Source organism: Onychostoma macrolepis, chromosome 11 (genome assembly GCF_012432095.1).
Source record: "Onychostoma macrolepis isolate SWU-2019 chromosome 11, ASM1243209v1, whole genome shotgun sequence".
Lineage (NCBI taxonomy): Eukaryota > Metazoa > Chordata > Actinopteri > Cypriniformes > Cyprinidae > Onychostoma > Onychostoma macrolepis.
The window spans coordinates 17042362-17066837 of record NC_081165.1 but is presented as its reverse complement, the minus strand read 5'-3'; the positions used below and the strand labels follow the sequence as shown (position 1 = coordinate 17066837).

The 24476-nt window shown below is 36.2% G+C and overlaps 1 protein-coding gene across 1 annotated transcript; it reads left to right on the top strand.

Annotated features, from left to right (window-relative positions):
- The first annotated feature begins 328 nt into the window (after positions 1-328).
- Positions 329-22582, top strand: LOC131549315 (fer-1-like protein 4). The gene is made up of 41 exons (XM_058791380.1): positions 329-416; positions 1910-1951; positions 2040-2213; positions 2420-2480; positions 2609-2740; positions 3191-3275; positions 3496-3658; positions 3834-4008; positions 4572-4758; positions 5265-5540; positions 5861-5964; positions 6488-6596; positions 6802-6991; positions 7089-7209; positions 7396-7496; positions 7584-7671; positions 7772-7888; positions 8004-8156; positions 10028-10211; positions 10356-10480; positions 10722-10856; positions 11125-11298; positions 12432-12542; positions 12755-12916; positions 13278-13443; positions 14544-14656; positions 15443-15559; positions 15651-15690; positions 16414-16517; positions 16657-16791; positions 16900-17016; positions 17776-17903; positions 18160-18330; positions 18591-18745; positions 19033-19214; positions 19639-19724; positions 19911-20009; positions 20825-21066; positions 21147-21448; positions 21548-21648; positions 21760-22582. Exons 3-41 carry the CDS (start codon positions 2086-2088, stop codon positions 21938-21940), a joined length of 5520 nt encoding a protein of 1839 aa, XP_058647363.1. The 5' UTR covers positions 329-416; positions 1910-1951; positions 2040-2085; the 3' UTR covers positions 21941-22582.
- Positions 22583-24476: the final 1894 nt, after the last annotated feature.

The window sequence follows — 24476 nt, the reverse complement described above, 5'->3', positions numbered from 1 at the left end:
GACAAGGGAAATGAACTAAACGATTCTTGATGAACATATTTCAAACCAATTCCGTATATTGCTGCGTGTGCACAGATTGCTGGGAAGGCTGGTGGTCAGCCTGCAGCATGTGGTGTCTGTGGGGCAGCTGCTGCTCCGTGAACCCCTCACAGACGGTCAGCACGGTCTCACTGATGTGAGTGAATGAAGAGCTGCTCTCAGTTAAACAAATACTCTTCATGATGTTCTACCACTGGTGTGGTTAAGGGTGGTTGTTGGTGTGGTGTTAGGTGTGATTGAAGCTGTTTTGTGTTGTATGTTCTGATGGATTTTATTGTGTAGATCTACATAGAGCTGGAGGTGAAGTACAACCCTCTTCAGGGGGCTGCAGGCGGGTGGGACGGTGACGACTTCATCAGAGAACAGGAGACTGATGGGTGAGAGACATCGTTATGTTCATCTCATCCATCCATCATTCCTTCCTTCCTTCTGTTTTTCCTTTCATCTATTTTCTCTTTTTCATTATTTCAACATCTTTCCATCCATTCCAACTTTTTCCTTTCTTCCTTTTCCCATCCATGCTACCTTCCATCCTTCTTTCTTACTTTCCTTCCTTCCTTCCTCCCATCCATTTTCCCTGTCTTCTTTTCTTCCATCCATCCATCCATTCATTATTTCATACCTGCCTGCATTCCTCCCTCTATTCCTGTTCATCTTCATTCAACTTCATTCTTCTTTTTTTCCATCCATTTGTCCTTCCTTCTGTCCTTTCTTTCTTCCATTTGTCCTTCCTGCCTCTATTTCCTTCCTTCCTTCCTTCCATCCAGCAATTCATTCATTCCTTCATCCTTCCTTCCTTCTGTCCCTTCTTCCATCCATTTTCCCTTCCTTTATGACTTCTATGCTTTCTTATGTCCATTCTGACTTTTTATTTCCCTTCTTTTTTTCCATCCATGCATCCATCTTTCCTTTCTACCTTCTTTTCCTCTTTCCTTCCATATATTCTTCCTTTCTATCTTCCTTCCATCCAGCCATTCTTCCTTTCTTCTATTTCTTTTCATCCATTCTTCTGTTTCTCCATCCTTCCCTCATTCCCTACCTCCTTCCTTCCTTCCTTCCCCCATCCATTATTCCTTCCTTCCTTCTGTTTTCCCTTTTATCTGTTTTCCCTTCTTTCATTATTTCAACATCTTCCTTCCATCCATTCCTACTTTTTCCTTTTCCCATCCATGCTACCTTCCATCCTTCTTTCTACTTTCCTTCCTTCCTCCCATCTATTTTCCCTTTCTTCTTTTCTTCCATCCATCCATCCATTCATTATTTCATACCTGCCTGCCTTCCTCCCTCTATTTCTTTTCATCTTCATTCAACTTCATTTTTATTTTTTCCGTCCAATCTTCCTTCCTTCTGTCCTTTCTTCCTTCCATTTGTCCTTCCTGCCTCTATTTCCTTTCTTCTGTTCTTCCTTCCTTCCTTCCTTCCTTCTTACTCTTCTTTTCACTTCCTTTATTACTTCTAATGCTTTCTTACATCCATTATTTTTATTTCCTCTTCTCCATCTGTCCATCCATCCATCTTTTTTCTACCTTTGTTTCTTCTTTCCTTCCGTAAATCCTTGCATTTTATCTTTATCCATCCAGTCATTTTTCTATTTCTTTTCATCCATTCTTCTTTTCCTCCATCCTTCCCTCATTCCCTACCTCCTTCCGTCCTTCCTTTCTTCCATCCATCCAATATTCCTTCCTACCCTCCATTCTTTATTTTATTCTATCAATCCTTCCTTCCTTTCCTCTATTCTTCATCCTCCTTCATCCTGCTTTTTACCTATTTTGAATGGATGGATGGACCCATGGTTTCATTCCTTTAATAACTAAGTCACATTCCTTTAGTTTTGTAATGTCTTTGTAAATCTGAATTTTCTCCATTTCAGCTCAGAGCTTGTCATCAGGAACACAGGCTTTACAGAAGCAAAGTAAGGACATCTTCACTACGTGCAACTCATGCACAATTTCATATTCTTTATTCATGGAATAAACACTGATATACTGAATAATTTGTAGTTCTTCAGATGGCCTGCGTCCTCAGCAACTGGATCGTGAGACGAGAATGATCGGGCGCAGTCTTTTGAAAACTGATGACGAGAATGGAGACGAAGATGATGATAATGACTACGATGATGATTATGACTTTGCAGATATTGAATGTGCCAATGTGACATTCACCCCCATTTTGAGGTTAGTTTCAAAAACCTTTCAGTGTAATACATTACACTATACCATAAAGAAACCTATTGTACTGCAGTGCAGTGTAAGGCAAAACGTTACACATTGTATAACTAAAAATGTTTCATCGTGTAATTCCCATATTTGAAATTTAATGTGAGAATGTAACACGTTTGATAAATAATACTTCTATAACTCAAGGCTTTTTACTTGTGTAGTCGTTGCAGGGCTATAGCAAAGCATGAGCTTGCTGTCACACCTAAAGTGAAGTCTTTCCAGGTAAAACAATTAAATGAGGCCTGCTTATTTCAAATACAAATAATTCTATAATTGTTTACCTTACAACTGACTCTGTTTGATGATAATCTAGTATGTTTAAAAGTTTTATTTCACTCTTTTTCCCTGAGGTGAACGTAAATGTGATTGAAGCTCAAAAACTGGTCGGGGTGAACATCAACCCAGCAGTGTATGTGACTGTTGGAGATGAGAAAAAGCACACAGCTACTCAGAAGTCTACCAACTGTCCATTTTACAATGAGGTAACTACTTGCGAAGAACTCAGTTTTAAGCATCTGAAGCTTTAGACATCTCTCTGATTTTTGTTTCTGTTTTTGTCTTTAAGAACTTCATGTTTGAATTCCAAGAGACACAAGATGTGCTCTTTGATAAAGTGATTGAGATTTCTGTAAGTATTCTCAGAGACACTATCGGAGGGCAATTAAAGAGGACTTACATAAGTTTCTTATATGTACAGCAGCTAAAATGGCTTTAATGCACTATTATTTTGTCTATAATGACTGATGATGCACACGTGAACAGTGAAAAATATACAGTATTGAAAGGATAATTCTACTTAATCTGACCTTTATTTTTGACTTGAATAAAGTAAAGTAATTTATATATTGCCATACTTTAAGTTATCTGACACAATGTTTAATATGAATATGGTGCATATATCATGCCATTTTTTTCCCTTTTTTATATTTTAGGTGGTTCATAAGAAAATCCTTGCCTTTTTGATGACCCGCATAGGAACTTTTAAGATCGACATCAGCACAGTGTATCAGCAGCCAGGTAAACCCAGATAAACCCAGCTTAAGAATGAAAAAGTGCTCATTGCAAGCTTTGATATATACACAAATTAAGTAAAAATTACAGAAGTTGAGAGTTCATTTCATTGGTAAAACGATAATAACATTCCCTAGACATTTTAATGGTGATAATTCACCGGTGAATTACTGGTGAATAAACATTGATCATTACAACAACTTAACACATCCAAAATATCTCACAGATCACCGTTTCTACCAGAAATGGGCGCCACTTACTGACCCAAAAGATACCCGCTCGGGAATTAAAGGCTATGTGAAGTGCACAGTGAGTGTGGTGATGAAAGGAGACCCCATGGGCATGGTCAGCTTGGCACCAGCTGGCAGCCAGAATGATGACATTGAAAAGTAAGAGCTTGCCTTATGTTAACATGGCTGTTCTCCTCTTAAGGACATATTCCCCCTAAAAGACACATTAATATTAGATGTTTGGTTCTTTGGTCATTGACATTAGTATGTTCAGTAGTCAGTTTTCAGCATCTGAAACCTAACATATTTTAGTACATTTTCATGTGGCATGTAGGAACCTTCTCCTTCCAAAGAGGATGCCATCAGAACGTCCTTGGGCAAAGTTTGTCCTGAAGATCTTCAGAGCTGAAGGTCTGCCCAGCATGAACTCAGGTTTCATGGGGAAGATAATGAGAGACAAGAAGGTTTTCCTCGACCCTTATGTTCAGGTCACATTCGCTGGCCAGCTGGTGATTTTCTTTCAATTGAATTTTGAATGAGATATTTTGTTCTAACACAGAAGGTTTAAACAGGAAGAACAGAAAGTCCTTCTCTCAATGTGTTTGATTTTACTATTTAAACAGTCAAATTATCTTTCTTTTCCTTATTATTTCCACATACTTATCCAATGTGAAATAACACTTATGTCAAGGGATACACAAACACGCACACCCTGATGGTGCGTTTGTTTGTTAAATGGGCTGAGGTGCCGTCATTATTTGAACTGCTCTTGGAGTCTTACGACACAGGGTATTGGCAAACATTTCAGCTCAAAATAAATTATGATGTCAGAGCTTGTTTCTGACAAAGTTCAAGTTGAGTTAGGAGCCAAACCTAAACTCTCTGTTCTTATCTAAGTAACACATGCTATATATACAGTGTATCATCAAATTCAGTCGAATACTATATGAAGTACATGGTAGAATACTGTAAAAATGAAAAATAGAAACAAAATGTAAAAAAACATGTTTTATTATTTTTTAAAAATGCAATAGAAATTGCGTGAAAATTCATTCATTTATATATTTAACAGGGGGAAACTTCAGTAGACAGCAACACTAATGCTCCTGAGTGGAATGAACAGATATCCTTCATTGAGCAATTTCCTCCTCTTGCTCGACGAATCAAAATCCAGATTCTTGATGATGCCAACATCGGAGATGTGGCTGTGGCAACACACTTCCTGGACCTTCTTCAAATCTCCAATCCCAACCGAAATGGTCAGTTTTAATAGTGACTACTGCAAATGTACTGAGATCCCAAGTTCACCCAAAAATGAAAATTCTGTCATCATTTACTCATCCTCGTGTCGTTCCAAACCTATTTGACTTTCTTTCTTCTGTGGAACACAAAAGGTGATATTTTAAAGAATGCTGGCAAACAAACAGTTGTGGTTCCCGTTGACTTCTATTAATTGTTTTTAATCATACAATGAAAGTCAATGGGAAACAAATATTTTTGATTACCAACATTCTTCAAAATATCATCTTTTGTGTTCGAAACAAAGTCATACAGGTTTGGAACGACATGACCGTGAGTAAATAATTCAAGAATTTTATTTTTTTGGTGGACTACTGTATCACTTTAAGTACAAATGCATTTCTGAATCCCCCACTTATGTATCTGCATCATCATTTTAACAAGATACCTTCATGTTACCTTTTTAAACAACTTCTACTTTATTATTTTTCTGCAATCTACTTCGCCTCTTTCCTCCATCCATCAGGTTTCAATCCCACCTTTGGCCCTACTTGGGTCAATCTCTACGGCTCTCCTCAAAACTCCACACTGAGAGACATCCACAGGGATCTTAATGAAGGTCTGAGTGAAGGGATCTTCTATAGGGGCAGAATATTGCTCTCACTGAGTGTGGAGGTTTATTCCTCCCCTACAGTTGTGGTGACGGAGAGTAAAGCCAATGCTAATGTGAAAAGCAAAACGAGCAGGCTTACTCTTAAACGCAAGAGTCGAAGGTCCAAGGAGAAGACGGCAGGCAAAGAAGGTAGTGTCAAAATATGCTTTAATGATTATGTGTGGTAAAGTGGTGCTAAAAGAAATCTATTTATTCGCACATCCTGAAATGGGCTAAACATAACAACATTAGCTCAGCCAATAGTGTGACATTTGGGGCAGGGTTACCTCTTTGTTCGACCATTGGCAGATATCAGGAATGTCTAAAATTTATTTGTCATTAGTGGCAATATGTAATGTAAAATTTTATCACATACTGTGTGTTTTTGGTGTTATGCATTCATACACACACAAACATGTTTCAAAGATCTTCTAGTACTCTAATCACATTTGAAAAATGATTTTATTCAGCCACGCAGAGGCCCAGTGGGCTTGCCGAGGAGTCTGAAGATGTTGGCACTGAGGTACCAGCTGCCGTTACAGTGGAAGTGGAAGATGTCCACCCTCTTCCTGAGGTCAGTGACCAAGTTTGCCTGATAGCAAGAGAGAAGACAGTCTAACATGTACTATTTCACCTAATACAAGAGTTAGTTCTATAGTCTTCAAATCTGATTTGCTGAGCAGCATTACATGACAGCACCCAGGCTGTGTGGAAATTTTTTAGTGAGTGTTTCTGCAAGCTACATCATTAAGGCAGGTGTTGACGAGTCTCTATGAGTGAGTCAGAGAATCATTCAATTGATTCATTACAGCACTTAGAAAACAAACAAAGGGGCTGTCTTTAAGTCATTGAATTATTCATTAAATTTGTTCAAAATACTGAATCATTCACTACTGTGTGTTGCTTGGAGACTTTCTTGGAAGAAAAAGAGACAAAATAATTTCCAATATTGTGTCTAAAATGTTCATTACGTGTTTACTAAACTTGTCTAAAAGTAATATAACACAATTGTGCTAATGTTAGAAACAATCATTATTACATGTACTGCATCTAGCATTACATTTAATCAATGGTGTATCTGTTATTTCCTCATGCAGAATTTCACTGGAGAGAAGGATGAGTTTTTGTTGTTTGCATCCTTCTTTGAAGTGACAATGATAGATCCTTCTATTGGCTCCAAACCAGTCACCTTTGAGCTGTCTATAGGTAAGATTAGACTGTTTTATCTCATAATATGAACAGCTGTTTGAGTATAAGCCACTCATACAACAGTTTATGTAGAGCTTAGTTTTATTTCATCTATTATTTATATTGTCACTTATTTCAGAGTTATTAGTTTAATGAGTTTAATGTAAAAAAAAATATATATTTTGCTTTAGTTATATTTAGTTACGATAACACTGCTTCACAGGGAATTATGGGAAAACTGCAGATGTTGTAGTGAAGTCCAGAAAGAGTGGTAGTCAGGAGAATCTGGCTGAAGACAAGCAGCCGCTGTTGGAATCAGACGATGAGTTGGAGAGAGATGAACTTCTGAACCCTGGCCCTCAAGACAAATCCGTTACACCACCCAGGAGACCACAGCCCACTGAATACGACAGGTGAAATAACATTCTCAAGGCTGACAGGTTATCGTTATGTGGAGTGCAGCAGGATTATGCAAGAATAGCAGCAAATTTTATCATTTTTATCATTCAGATCGTTTAGTTGCATTCCCTTATTCCGAGAGAAACCATGTGTCTTCGTGTGGAGCTACTTCGAGGATCACACCTTCCGATTCCACAACAGCAATTGGTTGTCCAAGATGGCTGACCGCATGGCAAGTGACACTGAGCAGAAATATAAGACTGTTTTTGATGAGCAGAATTACGAATATGACCATCTAAACTGTGTTACAGTCCACATGCTACCTTATTCTCCTCATGCCATCCCAACAGCATCTATTTCACTTGACTGTTAGAAAATTGAATTTTCTAAGTTTGACTTGTGTCCTATATTCTTTAAGGAATATGGCATTGATGAAGTGGAGATGCTGTTGAAAAGATCAAAAATCAAGGCTAAAGAACGTTTTGTGGATGTCGTGCTGGAATTCTTTTCCACTTGCAAGTAGGACACATTTGCATGACTATACTGAGTCTGTATTTTCCCTCTTACATCGAACATTATAGATAATAGAAATCTTGTCTTACTTAGGCAGTACTGCAGTAACTTAGACAGGAAGAGGAATGCTCGTCAAAACATCCTGGATAAGTGCCGTGTGGGGCTCATCAAAAGGAACATTGTGAGTGACTGTATTGATTTTGGTGTTACAGAACTACTCTGATGAATTATATGGTTAAACCCAGTAAGAGTCTTCATTGAGAATGTGCTATGAATTGCAGGCTTTGCTGGCCAAGCAGGCCCTGAGAGTGAGAAAGAGAGTGACCAGAAATACGGTTAAAGACAGACAAGCAGATCTCAAGAATATCGCAAAGAGGCTCCGCTTTTTGGCCATAGAAGTAATGCTATCAAGATTCACTTTGTCTTCATTTTTACCTCAGTTTATAACTAAAAATGCATGTTATTTTTTAACCACCAGAACTGTATGTAAGTGTTTGTGTTCTCATATGGCAGCCTCAGAGCACTCTGCCAGATGTGTTTTTGTGGATGCTGAGTGGAGGGAGGCGAGTGGCCTACACCAGGATTCCAGCACCCTCTGTCCTGTTCTCACTGGTGGAGGAAGAGAAGGGTAAAGACTGTGGGAAAATCACTGCTGTGTACATGAAGGTGAATTCCTACTTCATATAGCTTATTGCAAAATCTTTTTCTGTCCAGTCAACCCAGTGCCCACTCATAACAAAAAAAACATGATTTTGTCATAGATGAACACATGCTTTGTATGTATTATCATACACTACAATCATTACAATTAGATACAATCACAATTATTTTACAATCTAACATTTTCTTTAACCTTAGTAAAATGGAGCAACATATATATACATACATATATATATATATATATATATATATATATATATATATATATATATATATATATATATATATATATATATATATATATATATATTATTATTATTAATTTAAAAATATATATTTATTTATTTTATGCAAGTAAAGAATGTGACAATGTTTACATGTGCCAAATACAGAATCCCATGAACCAAACATATAAGTAAAAAAACATTGTTTTGTTTATTATTGAGATTTTTGTTGTTGCTTAAAAATGTACATCAGCATATAATCAGTGAGAGTTTTTAAAGACATTAATACAGAAAGGATTCATAAATTTCAGAAGTGACAGTAAAAATATTTGTTACAAAAGATTTATCTTTAAAATGAATGCTGTTCTTTCAAACTTTCTATTCATCAAAGAATCATGGTTTCCACAAAAATATTAAGCAACTCAATTGTTTTCTACCCTGATAATAATAAGAAATGTTTAGCGAGCACCAAATTAATATATTGGAATGATTTCAGAGGGATCATGTGACACTGAAGACATTTTATAGTATATTAAAATAAACCATATATTTTAAATTTAAATATTTAACAATATTATTGTTTTACTGTATTTTTGATAAGATAAATGCAGCCTTGGTTGAAGAGACTTCTTTCAAAGCATTAAATATCTTGCTGACCACAAATTTTTAGACAGTATTTATTTATTTGAAAAGGGACCATTTACAATTTTAACATAAATGTTTCCATTTCATACATTGTACTGAATTTAGCCAATGGCTAGTTTTCATCCACGGTCCCTTGGCAGGTAATCACTAACATAAAAACTAGTGCTGTCAAACGATTAATCGCGATTAATCACATCCGAATTAAAAGTTTTTGTTTACATAACATATGTGTGTATACTGTTTATATTTATTATGTATATATAAATACACACACATACAGTATATATTTTGAAAATATTTCCATGTATATATTTAGATTCATATAATTGATATTATATACAAATATTTTAAATGTATAAACATGACATATTTTTCTTAAATATATACATGCATGTGTGTGTATTTATATAAACATAATAAATATACACAGCACACACACATATATTATGTAAACAAAAACTTTTATTTTGGATGCGATTAATCACAATTAATCATTTGACAGCACTAATAAAATCATAACAGCAAACACATACAGTACAATGAAACATACACATACATGCACATCCTATCAGAGCCAAAATAAAACAATAAAAATAACATCCAGTTAAACCAGTTTAAATTAGTTTAATTTAGTTTTAATTTAAAGAGTTCAATAGATGTGCACATCCTTATGTCTTCTGGTAAGGTGTTCCAATGACGCTAACCCAAAGGCAGAGTGACGCAATGGAACAACACAATCACTAGTAGATGATAATCTAGTAGATCTTGCAGAGTCTGTAAAGCGAAAATGCACAAAATCACAAAGTATAGAAGGGGCCAAACCATTTAAAATTGTATATACCATACACAAATTTGAAAAAAAAAGTCTAAAATTATCAATACTCAAAAAATTATATTTCTCCAAAACCCTACAGTGGTGATGTTGGTTAGGCTTTTTGTCCAGAATTTATCAAGTATTTGTATTGTATGTGTGGCTTATTTTTGTTTTTGAATTCTTTTTTTCTGTAGACCCCTGGAGGACCAGTGGGGGAAATTTTTGCCAAACTGGAAGTATATATGTGGCTTGGTATCACAAAGTACGCAAAAAACTGTGTCACCAACCTTCCAGCAGAGTTCAGACCCATTTACGAAGAGGCAACTTCTGGTGCATCAATTCCCCGTAACATGCCTCCCACCAAATTAGCGGTGGAAGGTACTTTAAGAAATTCATTTCAGCTAATACAAACATCTCACATATTCTCCATAATTTGTCTCGGGCGACTTTGAAAATCAATATATTTTAATTTGGATGACATTTCACAAAAATTACAGTCCCTCCTTTTGTCCTTTCATCCAGACAGTCGTTATTTCCAGTTACGTGCTCACATTTATCAAGCGCGTGGCATTATTGCAGCCGATGACAATGGACTGTCCGACCCCTTCGCCAAGGTTGTGTTCAGCACACAGTGTCAGGTCACACGGGTGGGTCTCATATATATCAACACTTAAGTTCCTTTTTTTTCTCTGTTCCCAATGAAAAGCACTGGATAGGAAAAGCACTAGAAAAACTAACTTTTATTCAATTCACATGAGATTTATTGCCCTTTATGACAAGTCCATTCAGTCCAACTGGGATCTGAAGGGGCATAGAAATGAGCCATTCAGCCATTATTGATTGCAATTTTGTGTCTCAGAGACTGTTAAAAGATTTTATTCTTTGTAGGTGATGGAAGAAACTCTGTCCCCGACATGGTGTGAGTTACTCCTCTATGATCAGGTTCTGATGGAGGGCAGTAAGGATGAGTACAGAGAAGACCCTCCTGTGGTCATCATCAACATCTATGACTACAACAAACTAGTGAGTGATAAGTTTTTAATGTGTTAACTATTTTGGAATTCTGTAATCTGTGAATCAACTGTAAACGGTAAACAAAAGCAGTACATTTTTAAATCAAATAAATAATAAAGCTGCACCATGTTTTCACATACAGTGTTAATGTCAGATATATTGGTTATTCCTGTTTAGAAAGTCCACTTATATACTGTATAAGAGCATATTACATCCATGAATAGACTAGAATACGAGAAGTCACACTTACGATTGGTGCATTTGAATGTTACAACAGGGCAGCCCACAAGCCCTTGGTCGTGCATTTGCAAAGCCAGAGTTGAAGTTTGTGGAAGAGCCATATAAAAAACCCCAACTGCAGTTTTTTGAGATCACAAAAGGCAAGAGCAAAGCTGGTGAAATTTTGGCAGCTCTTGAGCTCATCGAGTTGGATTACTCCAGCTTCGGAGAGGTGGGACTCCAGTTTTTCTCATTAATTTCACTGCAAAAGACAGCGAGAAGAATCTAGCTTAACACACATACAGACATGACATGACTAAGCATTCATTTGTCTCTTAGAAAGCAGCTTAATACACCTGAATGAATAGAAAGATATATATTAAAATATTTCATGCTTTTTACAGTAGTCTCTTTATGTTCACCAAGGCTGCATTTATTTGATCAAAAATACAGTAAAAACAGTAATATTGTGAAATAATATTGTTATTATATTATAAACTTACATCTACTTTAATATATTTTAAAATGCAGTGTATTATGGTAAAGCTGAATTTTGTAGTCACAGAATCAGAAATCATTCTAAACTATTTATTAATGATTACTGCATCAGCAACTAATGAACATTCGATATGATTCAAAGATTAAGTAATCAATAAATTATTATTAGTTAAATGTGTCATAATGTATTAATTATCTAATAACTTATTTTATTAACTAATGAAGTAAATTCATATGTTAATTACCACATTGGGTCGAAGCCATGCCTTTAAACTTCCAGTTGTCTGCTTTAATTAATCATTAGCTAATGATTTGCAGGGGTATCATTATGTTATGACTTTACTTGTTGACGCACATAACTATTAACTAATTGTTAAGTAATATGTCATTGTGGTTATAGATTTTGAATGAGTTAATTAGTCATGTGCCTCAACAAGTAAAGTCACACCATAATGATACCCCTGCAAATCATTAGCTAATGATTAATTAAACAGACAACTGGAAGTTGAAATGCATGCTTGAACCCATTGTGGTAATTAACACTATTACTTAATATAATATGTCATTAGAGAATTAATACTTTGACACATTTAACTAATAACAATTTATTGATTACTTAATCTATGAATCATATAGAATGTTCATTTGTTGCTGATGCAGTATTTGTTAATAAATTGTTTAGTTCTTCATGACTTATACATTAACTCTGTGCATTTGTTAAGCATGAATTGATGCATATTAGTGTCACCGTATTGTAAAGTGTTACCAAGATGACTTTTAGCCAATCCTCCACCTCTCTCTCTCTCTCTCTGTCTCTCTAAATATGCCTTTTAAATGTCATGTTTGTGTGCTCTGAATCCATTTCAGCCATCTCTGCCACTGGATGTTGACCCCAAGGAACCTCAGTACATGGAAGAAGAATGCTATTATATCATTCCCGAGGGAGTTCGACCTGTGCTCAGGAAATATAGAATAGAGGTGCAAACTTGAACAGATATAAACACATAAAAGTTGCAAGAGTTTTATTTAACATCAACATTTAAAGGTCTTCAATGCCAAAGAACAAATTGATTTCTCAGATGTATTCATAAATCAAAATAGCAGCACGGTTTGGCCTACAGCACAAGTTTGCCAGCTGACTGGTCTGGTACTTGTCTACAGTGTTTTGAACTCAAACCCTTAAACGGCAGGTGCTGTACTGGGGCCTGAGGGACCTGAAAAGAGTCAACCTGTTTGAAGTGGAGCGACCTCAAGTGAGGATTGAGTGTGCGGGCCACATGATCGAGTCTGAGGAAATTCAGAGCTACAAGCTGAATCCCAACTTCAATGATGTGGTTAAACACTTTGATGTTGTAAGACTCCCTCTTTTCAAAGTATTAGACCTTATCTCAAGAGCTGTGTTGAGAACATGTTTGCCATTTAAGCATTGATCACACATCCTGTTTCAGAATTACTAAAAGCAGTACTGGTGAGATGTCTTGCTCAGAATGATTTATTACACAATATGAAGTCTTTGTAAGTTGTAGGTTTTTATTTGTGATTGTTTGGTGCATGGTGACTTTTGCTAACATCAAAGCAGTAATTCTATATCTAACGTCCTATTAAAAAAGTAAGCATTAAATATTTGATGAGCATGATTTAATATTAATGGTCTACTACTTGCTTTTATTATCATAACTGCACAATAGCTCATAACGGTGTATGTGTCCTCAGGAACTTCCAGAGCTCGTCTACTTGCATCCTCCTCTTACTATCTTCATAATGGAGCAGCGGGCATTCGGGAGGCTGGTCCTGGTGGGAACTCACTTGGTCCAAAACCTTGTGCAGTTTGGTCCCAGGGATCAAGAGGAGTGGAAAGACGAGGAGGAGGAGCCTGAGGGTATGGAACCTTTTATAGCTCATATGTTTGTGGTTTAAAGGCCAAAAAATAAAGCATCTGCTGTTCTGATATGTGTACATAAATAATTTACATTCAAAAGTGCACCAGACTCTCTTTCTTTATAAACTAGTATAGCATGAAACTTTGCTGAAAAGAGAAGACACACTGACCACACTTATATGCACATTATTCTTATTTAGGATCTATATTATGGTTAAGTTAGAAGATAGTTCTGAATATTAATTAAATTAACTAATTTCTCATTCATGCCCTTAACAGCAACAAACAAGAATTACTTCCAATAAATTACAAAATGAGAGCTCATGAGATTCCTATAGCACTTTTTTTCTTATTTCTTGTATTGTTTGTAAGTCTGATTGATCCAGTGGATGTAGAATTAGAACACTAAATATCCAGTAGAACAGTGGATGCTCTAAATAAGATGTAAGTTGTAATAATATTTCATAATAAGACTGTTTGTACTGTATTTTGATCAAATAAATGCAGCCATGGTGCGCACAAGACACTTCTTTGAAAAACAAAGTATTTTAATCATACAGTATAACTACATTTTGAAAAATATCACTATTTTTGCACTTCTAAACATGGTCGCTGTTGACTGGTTTTTAATACAGAATATAGACTATAGTTTTAAATATGTGACCCTGGACCACAAAACCAGTCTTAAGTGTCAATTTTTCGAAATTGAGATTTATACATCATCTGAAAGCTGAATAAATAAGCTTGGAATGGATAACTATTTAAAAATCTGTAATCTGAGGGTGCAAAAAAATCTAAATATTGAGAAAATTGCCTTTAAAGTTGTCCAAATGAAGTTCTTAGCAGTGCATATTACTAATCAAAAATGAAGTTTTGATATATTTACGGTAAGAAATTTACAAAATATCTTCATGGAACATGATCTCTACTTAATATCCTAATGATTTTTGGCATAAAAGAAAAATATATAATTTTGACCCATACAATGTATTTTTGGCTATTGCTACAAATATACCCCAGCGACTTAAGACTGGTTTTGTGGTCCAGTGTCACATATATTTTCACATAGAAAATTCCTAAACATTCATTCACAATTTTAGAAAAGAAGCCTCCACAGAAGACCACTCCTCTAACCACGGTGATCACCATGGACTTGAGTAGACTTCCTCTGAAGCATAGCAAAATTCCTGTTAACCCATTTAACTTAGTCAAGGTAAGTTCATTAGAACGAACACAGTCTTTAGTGTTCCTCAGATTGCTACTCACCATATGTATGAAACAGTTCAAAATTGTATCTGCCATCTTCCACCACTTTTCAGAGGTTTTGCAAACATTTTTATTCAGACAGCTGCCGTGAATCTGACTCTGCTGCAGCCTAGATTTAAACTGCTGATTTTGTTTGGCCAGAGGAGAATGACACTATTTCGACACACTGTTTCTCCGTCTTAATACTGTAAAGCTGATATAAAGCCACCCAGCTTTATATCAAGCTGATGTAAAGCTGCTTTGACACAATTTGCATTGTTAAAAGCACTATACAAATAATAGTGACTTTACTTGACTTGATGTGGTCATGGGGTATCCAGTCTGGGTGAAATGACGTTAGTTGGCGGCTTTGGGATGTTTGAAATAGCTCCTAATGAGCACATGTTTTAACCATCCACAGCCTGCAGTTATTAAATGTGAAGCCCTTTGCACCCATTAACCTGTTGATTATGGTGTGAATCTGCTGGTTTGTTGAGCGCAGTGAAATGTGTTCCTGTGTCAGTCTGAGCTCCTGCTGTTAGATCACTCTGATTAATTGGGCGGCCACTGCATAGCCAAGACCCCTGCTGACATCCAAATGGGATGCTTTCAATCATGAGTGTGTGCGTTTGGCTTTTAAAAATCTATGTTCATGTAAAGGCCTGTTCACAAATTAAAGGTTCGGAGTGAAACAAGGGTGAGTAAATGAGTTTTAACTTTACAAATAATGTATTGTGGAAAACTGCATTTTCAGTCTCCAATCAAAAAGGCGATTAAAAAAGAGGAGGAGTTAGAGGAGGAGCAACCAGAAAAGGAGGAGCTTGATTGGTGGTCTAAATATTATGCATCACTGGCTGAACTCGAAAAACAGGTGATAAATTGTTTTGATAATAGATTGTATAAACTACGTGTCTTGTTGGTTTTCTCAACATGTAAATGACTTGTTTCTATCTGTTCTTCAGGAGGAGAAAGAGGATGACTTGGAAGATGGACACGATGGAGGTACTATGAGCGCAAGCAGGATTTAATTGTTACTCTATTATAAATGAATCAGCGTTTTTGAACAAATCAGTTGAGTGAATAAATCAATGACTCATTCATAAAGACTGACATCACTTGTATTACTAAATGTATCAACGTCTGAATTTGGAATAGTGTAACAACAGCAAATTCAGACATCTGAATGAAACCACTTGAGCAGAGGCCTAAAACATATTTGGGTGGGTGCTTAAAAATGTATTATCAAATGCATTACATAACAAAGTACCAAATGTAGTTGAACAAGACAGGTTTGTCTGCTGTGTGAATTACTCCAAACACGCACTAAAATCAATTATGGGTGGATTGAAAGTGAAATTACTTCTGAGAAAAGGTCTAGTGTAATTTGTTTGTGGATACCACTTGGTTTGAACTTTCGTGTGTGATGACATTCAGACATTTTTAGTGTGACCTAAGTGGCTACATCCTTTGCTTAGAACATCTGTGTGAATCTGAAGGTAAAGTACTTCATACATGCACTAAAAATCAGCTGTGGGCTGATTTAAAGTGAAATTACTTCTGAGAAAAGGTCTAGCGTAATTTGTTTGTGGATGTCACTTGGTTTGAGCTGTCTTGTGTGATGACATTCACACATTTTTAGTGTGACCTAAGTGGCCACATCCTCTACTTTAGAATGCTTAGGACTGAATGTATTTCAAGGTATCAGTGTAATGTCACATTCTGCAGATGGAGCACCATTGAGCATGTCAGCACTAGAGGCAGAGGATGATGAGGCTGTGATTGAAATAGAGCCGCCTGCTCCAAAGAGGAAGAAAATTGCCACCTTACAGGTTTGACATGTTCTTCAAACTGCAGTCCTTTTATTTTATTCAATACAGTGTTTACAGTGTTTTATATCTAAAACTATTTGCATTATTTGCATTTTCTGTCCTTTTTCTTTGTTCCCACTTTTTTTATTTAATTCCCCAGCTTTACAAGTCTGAACTTGAAAATGAATTCAGTCAGTTCATGGACTGGTTGCACATATTTCCTGTCTACAAAGGCAAATCCAGTCTGGAAGATGAAGAGGAAGATGAAAGTACGAGATATATGGGTAAATATAAGGTGAGATGTGCGTTTTGGCAAGCTTTCATATGCTGGATCAACAGTGTGACAGCATGCATGAAAAAAGTCAAGGATTAGAGGTTAAAGCGGAGCTGTGCTTCATTGCAGGGATCGTTTCTGATATACCCCATCGCACCCGAAGATGAGGATGCAGACTGTCAGATCACTAATGGAATTCCCAAAAATACACCCATCAAAGTCCTTGTGAGGGTATATGTAGTAAAAGTAGGTATCAGTTGTTCAAAACAAATTCCTTTTAAAAAAAAAAAATGAATTTGCTAATTCTGCACAGTTAGTTGACAGAGTGGGCATGAACATTTTAGACAGTTTATATGAATGTATGAGGCAAAGTTTTATATTTTATATGTTGTCATTATTTCTTTTAAGTTGGGCTTTTTTAAATGGGCTATCTATTTTGATCTATTTTTTAAAATCTATTTTTTTGTTATTGATCTTATTGTGAATGATTCATCCATGCTTGTTTCTCTCTCTCGCTCTCTTTCTCTCTCTTTTTAAATCAAAACATCTTAATTTTATGGTGAAGCATTAGACTTCTCTCTGTCTCTCTGGTAATGTATGCCAGACTTCTCCAATCATTTTGTCTGCCTAAACTCTTCTCGTTTCTTAGAACTGACTGCAATCTTGCATTCAGCCTCCATCCAGTCAACAACCAATGCATAAAACCAAGTCCCCCCTCTACATTTTTCTTGATAATCCATTTCACTCTGATGTATATCACAATACAGAAGAAAAGAACTGTTGATACATAGCAACTTTAAATTTAAATTTTTTATTTTTGTATCATCTTTTACATTTTGTAGATAAATAGTCCTGCATGTATGTATACAATAATTAGAAAAATGTTAAATGGTTTTAAATGGAGCATGTCACATTGAAGGGTGCATTGCTTGCCTCCCCTTATATTTTCTGTGCATTGAATCTGAATGTGAACTGTTTATGCTTTTTTTCCCTTTGAACCCCAAGGCAACCAATCTGGCACCCACAGACCCGAATGGAAAGGCAGACCCCTATGTGGTGGTAAAAGTTGGCCAGCAGCAAATGGACAGCAAAAAGCGCTACATTCCCAAACAACTGAACCCAGTGTTTGGAGAGTAAGTGCCGTCTGTTCACAAAATGAATGAATGTTCACAACATTCACTATGGTGGCTGTAAGAATGAAAGATTACATTTCATTTTTCGTAGAGGCTTTTCATGTACAGTATTTTTAACTCTTGGCACATGCACATTGACAGCCTGAACTACAGCTATAGTTAAAACTTGAAAACACCGTGATTTGAGCTATCTGTGATATCATTATTCTCAGGTTTGGTTACTGATTTGATAGCATGAGAACTTGTCTCCCCACAGAGTGTTTGAATTGACCGTGTCCTTCCCCCTGGAGACAGAGCTCACGCTGTATGTGTTTGACCATGACCTTGTTGGCTCTGATGACCTGATTGGTGAGACCCGCGTGGACCTGGAGAACCGTTTCTACAGCCGCCATCGCGCTGGTTGTGGCCTGGCTCTTCATTATGATAAGTGGGTAATGGTTTCAGCCTGTGATGATGGTGGTGATAGTTATTATAATGATATTATTATCTTTGTCGTGACCACTACTGTCGTTGTCATCAGAATTTCTCAAAGCTCACTGACTGCTTTAAGCTCATATTGGAAGAGCTCTCAGAAGATTGTTTGCAGCTGCAACGTTTAAGAGACTGAGATAAATCAGCAGTTTTGTGGCCTGATTTTCATTTGACTCTCTACAGGTTAAATCAGATTAGGATGTCTTGTGATTTCAGGGATGGCTATAATAAATGGAGAGATGCCAAGAAACCCACTGCGATATTATTGGAGCTCTGCCGCAAAAATGGGATTCCATCTCCAGAGTACCGAGAGTCTGAAATTAAAGTTCTCAACAAGATCTTCAAAGTTCCCAATGAGGCTTTTCCAGAAGGTGGAAATACAAGTTTATTAAAATAAAATAAAGGTTATAAAGCACCTTCGTGTAATACAAACAGTAATTTTGTGTTCTGTTTCTTCAATGAAAAAATGAGTTTGGTATGAAAAAGACATACAAAAAATATCCACATCTTTTTATTGTTTTATGGCACTGAACTGCAACGTTTGCTTTTGTCAAAATGCAAGCAACATATATATATATATATATATATATATATATATATATATATATATATATACATATAAGTATATAAAAATTAATATGAGACTTGGATTCTGCAGAGTTGCTGAAGAAGAATAAGAAGACTGAGGAAGACTATGCAGAGCTGGATGAGCATAAAGCTCTGAGTGTCCTGCAGCGCTGGAAGGAGATGAGAGAGTTCTGTGATGGAGCATGTCCTCTGGTTCTTGAGCATGTGGAGGTCCGCTCACTGCTTAACACCGAAAAGCCAGGCCTCCCTCAGGTCAGACTCCATCGCACATACAATGACTGGTTAGCAGTCTTAGTCAAGACCAGTTAGCTTGAATCAAACCATCACTAAAGTCGTGTCCCAAATGACGCACTGTACACTATACACTTATTCAATGCATTATGTACTCAGTCATCTTATGTATGAATTATATAAGGTTATTTTGGCATCCAGCATACCCTCTCGTTATAGGACGTTATTAAAGCTCTGACAGTGTACTTAATTTTTCGGTTAATTGAGTGCATCGTCTGGGCATTTGAAGTACACCTTTTCTTTTTTGGAATTTTCAGTGTGAGCAACACTAGTCACACTATTTATACTAAAAATGGCATAGAATAGTGCATAAATTGGAACGCACCATTGTACATAATCATATCTCGTAAAGTAATTTCTTATGTCTTTGTCTTTGACATGGCAGGGTTATGTTCACATGTGGATTGACATGTTTCCTGTGGATGTACCTCCACCACCACCTGTTAATATCAAACCTAGACTTCCAGAGAGGTAATCAGGACATTGCACATTCATTATGTTAAAGCAATCTGTGTTCCAAGAGCAAAGTGTTCACCAAAAAGACATTGAAAGAAAATTAAAGATCTGAAGATTACTTTCTACACTTCTCTCAAGAATAATAATTAGCTTATGTGCAATATTTGTGTAATGAGAGAATATTTATCCCTGTGTTTCTAGTTATGAGCTGCGTGTGATCATCTGGAATACTGATGATGTCGTACTGGATGATGTCAATCCGTTCACTGGAGAGCCATCAAGTGACATCTATGTTAAAGGGTCAGAATACACAAGAAATGAAATAGCCCAGAAAATCTAAAGTGGTCCCACTTTATATTAGGTGGCCTTAACTACTATGTACTTACATTTAAATTAATCATTTGGTACAATGCACTTATAGCGTACATACATGCTTTTACATTGTACTTACATTTTTAAAAATACCTATATGTAATTACATCTGTAATTAATTTCTGTAATTACATTTATAATTACACTGTTGACCCATCCCTTACACCTTAACCCACCCTTAAACCTACCCATACCACCAAACCTGTCCCTAACCTTACCCGTATCCCACCTCAATAGCAGCAATAGTGTTTTGCAATACAATATGAACACAATAAGTACATTGTACTTATTTTTTATGTAAGTACATAGTAATTAAGGCCACCTAATATAAAGTGTGACCTCTAAAGTTTCTTTGATGCCACTTTACAGTTCTCTGTTCCATATCAAATTTAATAGTAATATTCCATTAAAAAAACAAAGTTTGGATTCCATAATATTATTTTTTTTAAGAAATTAAACCTTTTATTCAGCATGGATGCATTAAATTAATCAAAAGTGGAAGTAAGACATTGTCTTTATTTAAAGATTATAATATATTAACTATGTATTATATTAAAAAAAAAAAAAAAAAAATATATATATATATATATATATATATATATATTAAATAAAACTAGTTATTTTAATTAGTAATAATGTTTCACTATATTTATTTTATAAATTAATGCAGCCTTGATGAGCATAATGGATTTTAAACATTAAAAAATATATAATTATTACAATTTTATTTTTACATTCACCAGATGGATTAAAGGTCTGGAAGATGAGAAACAGGAGACGGACGTGCATTTTAATTCCCTCACTGGTGAAGGCAACTTCAATTGGCGCTTTGTCTTTCACTTTGACTATCTTCCTACTGAGAAGGAGATTATCTACAAGAAGAAGGAGTCCCTCTTCGCCCTTGAGGAGACTGAATTCCGCCAACCGTCTGTTCTGGTGCTGCAGGTCTGGGATTATGACCGCATCGGTTCCAATGACTTCTTGGGTTAGTGGTTGTAGTTACTAGTCAAGGTTTCATGGATGAAATTTTGTAGTTAGTCAGTAAAAACATAAATTTCTTTCCAGGATCCATAGAGTTGCGTCTCAGCGATATGGTCCGTGCATCAAAATCATCCGAGCAATGCAGCGTCAAGATGGCCAAAGACAAAGCTGGCCCTCGCTTCTCCATCTTCCGCAGCAAGAGGATGAAGGGCTGGTGGCCGCTTATCAAACTGAAGAGCCAAGAGGACATTGAGAGAGAGGAGAGGGAGGCAGAACAAGAGAAGAAAAACAAGAAGAAGAAGAAAAAGAAGTCTAGCAAGCGTAGCCAAATGAAACCAGAAGATCTGCAGTTTGTGGACAACAGTGGAAACACCTTCCTTCTAATGGTACAAGCACTTTGTCAGTGCACCAATAAAGAGAGAAATCAATGTGGTTTATTTTGTAAAGGTAGACTCAAACTCTTCATTCATTAATGTGGTTTGCAGGGTAAAGTAGAAGCAGAGTTCCACCTAGTGACAGCTGAAGAAGCCGAGAAGAACCCTGTGGGAAAAGCACGCAAAGAACCCGAACCTCTGGACAAACCAAAGTAAGAGACTAAAACACACTATCTGTGCATATATAGATATTCATATCAGTTTGCATCTTTATTGTGTACTTACTAAAATGTGCTACATAAATATTATTTTGTTCCCTTAAGCCGCCCCAAGACATCCTTCAACTGGTTTGTGAACCCCTTGAAAACCTTTGTGTTCTTTATCTGGAAGAAGTACAAGAAGTACATCATTGCTTTGGTCATTTTGGTTATCCTGGGGATCTTCCTCTTCCTCATCCTCTACACCCTGCCTACACACATCAGCCAGCTTATTGTCAATGGATGAGATGATGGAAATGCACATAAACAAAGAAATGTACTGATCAACAGGGGAAATAATTGTACATAGCCATTATTTACTCTTAATAGGAAAGACAAAAGCAATGATAACTAGAATCAGACTTTAACAATAAAAACAATTGCCTGTTAAAGGTGCAGTAAGCCATTTCTGACTATCACTGTTGATATTTAAAATGACCAAAACAAACACGCCCCTACCCAAAATGATCACACCCCTATCGTGATAGCTCCACCCCCAAATTCACAAATAGGCAATGCAATTGCCCCCCTCCCCCATCAATAGTGAACACGCCCCTTACTGGTCATTGGCTAAGTGTGTTTTGGTGCTCAGTCTGATCCACTTTCAACAGTGTTTCTCAGAAATCGCTTACTGCGCCTTTAATAAATTCAGTGCAGTTTAATGCTTTATGATTCCATGTACACTGATGTTCAAAAGTTTTAAAGAAATTAATCATTTTAATCAAATAAGTGCAGCCTTGGTGAGTTTTAAAAACTCTTTTTTAATTCAATTGTTTAATGTTAATTTCCAATCATGCTGCTGCTATTAAATATATTATTTTTATTTTATTTTATATGTATTCTAGGACTGTTTTGTCAATAAAGTGATATGGTATGGAAAGTATATACATCAAAAGCATTGCCTGTCAGAACTTCACTTGTCTTTTTTTCAAGTTTAGGGTTTTATTTGCAGAACTAGAAAATTCAGCAATTTGAGGTTCATGACAGAAGCCTGTTCTACAGAGATACACAGCAGTAAATTTGATAAATGAAATGAGCTCCAGCCTGGTCACAGTATATGCTACAGCTTCAGTGACACTGCTGCTCAGTGTGCTTGATGATATGACAAATAGAAACCAACATCCATAAAAAAAAATGTGTATTGCATTCAGGAACATGCTTCCTGCATCTTTAGAAAAGAGACTTTTCTCATGCAGCGCAATAATATAAAACGTGACAAAATGTGCCTTAGTGATAGTAAATTATGTTTCAGCACTCTCATTCCGGGCTGATCTCAGAGTACATGATCTAAACCCACTCATGTGAGATAATTGTCTGTGATATAGAGAAGGGTAATTATATAGAATCCACCAGTGAAGCCTTACTGTCACATGGGAATACAACTAAAAACTAGCAGCTAATGGACATGCAAATGATCACGTAATAATAACCACAGTTTCCATGGTTATGCTCCTGAACTGATCAGTGCGATCTATACATCATCGCTCCTCAGTGTTACGGACGGGATGTCACAAAAAAGTGACCCTTAAGGTATTCTCTAAAATATTATGTGAATACCATGGTACCTGGATATGGTATTCATCTACATACCATCACCATGATGCAGGAGATCCATTTTATTTTCATCTCAGTTTAAATTGGATTGTCACTTTCATTTTATCAGCTTCCATCAGCCACAGCAACTTTTAGGAGTGAATAAATTTATGAATTAATCTACAATATTTTGCAATATTTGACTTTTTTATGAGTTTGTTTTCAGTGTAGTCACCTTAAAGTAGGTCTATATATTTTTACAGTGCATGGGCTTTAGGCATCCAGCCACCACAGTGTGAGTTGTGAATGAACAGCTTGGGAATGTGCAGCAGGGGTCACATGGCTCTCTGCAGGGCCGTTTGGGCTGTCTTGGGTAGAAGGGAGCCTGCGGCTGACTGAGTGAAACTCTAATCAGAGGTGACAGCTGGGATAGGTGACTTCCAGGCCTTTTATTAATGATGCGTTATGTTGTGCTCTTTTCTACACTCTCAAATGGCAGGCATTGTGCGGAAATCTCTTTCCCTCTTGGAAAAGTTTTTTTAGTTTTCTGATGTTCTCTCTTAAATAGTTGTGGTGTTTTGTTTGTGAATGAGTCAGAATTTTGAATGAATCATTAACCTGAATGAACTGATTTCTGAAGAGCCTACTGAATGAATACGCCCTTCACTGAACAAGTCGATGGGGTTTAAAATCTGAACGACACAAGTCTGTGGATAAACAAACCAGGGCATCACATTTTGTTAAAAGAACCAGTTAAATGATTCAGTGTTTCACTAAAAACACAAAAAGACACTTGTCGCCACCTACTGGCGTAGTGTAACCTGCAAAAATCAGTCACCGAATAAATCAGTAAATGAACGGATTCAAAAGATTCGATTCTTTGGATGAATCAAAATCCCCACTGTAACTATGTGCATACTATCCATCCTAAATTCTGAGATATTAGTAATTTTAAATACTATTTAGGGCAGATAGGGTGGATAGTATGCACGTTGGGACACAGGGTAAGTCTTTAATACAGTGATACAGCTATGTTTATATACAGTCGTGGCCAAAAATATTGGCACCCTTGTTAAATATGATCAAAGAAGGCTGTGAAAATTAATCTGCATTGTTAATCCTTTTGATCTTTTATTTAAAAAATTTCACAAAAATCTAACCTTTCATTGGATAATAAGAATTTAAAATGGGAGGAAATATCATTATGAAATAAATGCTTTTCTCAAATACACGTTGGACACAATTATTGG

Coding starts and splice junctions, on each gene's coding strand:
- LOC131549315 (XM_058791380.1), top strand. CDS start 2,086: ATGATCGGGCGCAGTCTTTTGAAAACTGATGACGAGAATGGAGACGAA. Junction 11,299..12,431: donor ATTACTCCAGCTTCGGAGAG/GTGGGACTCCAG, acceptor AATCCATTTCAG/CCATCTCTGCCACTGGATGT. Junction 13,444..14,543: donor CGAGGAGGAGGAGCCTGAGG/GTATGGAACCTT, acceptor TCACAATTTTAG/AAAAGAAGCCTCCACAGAAG.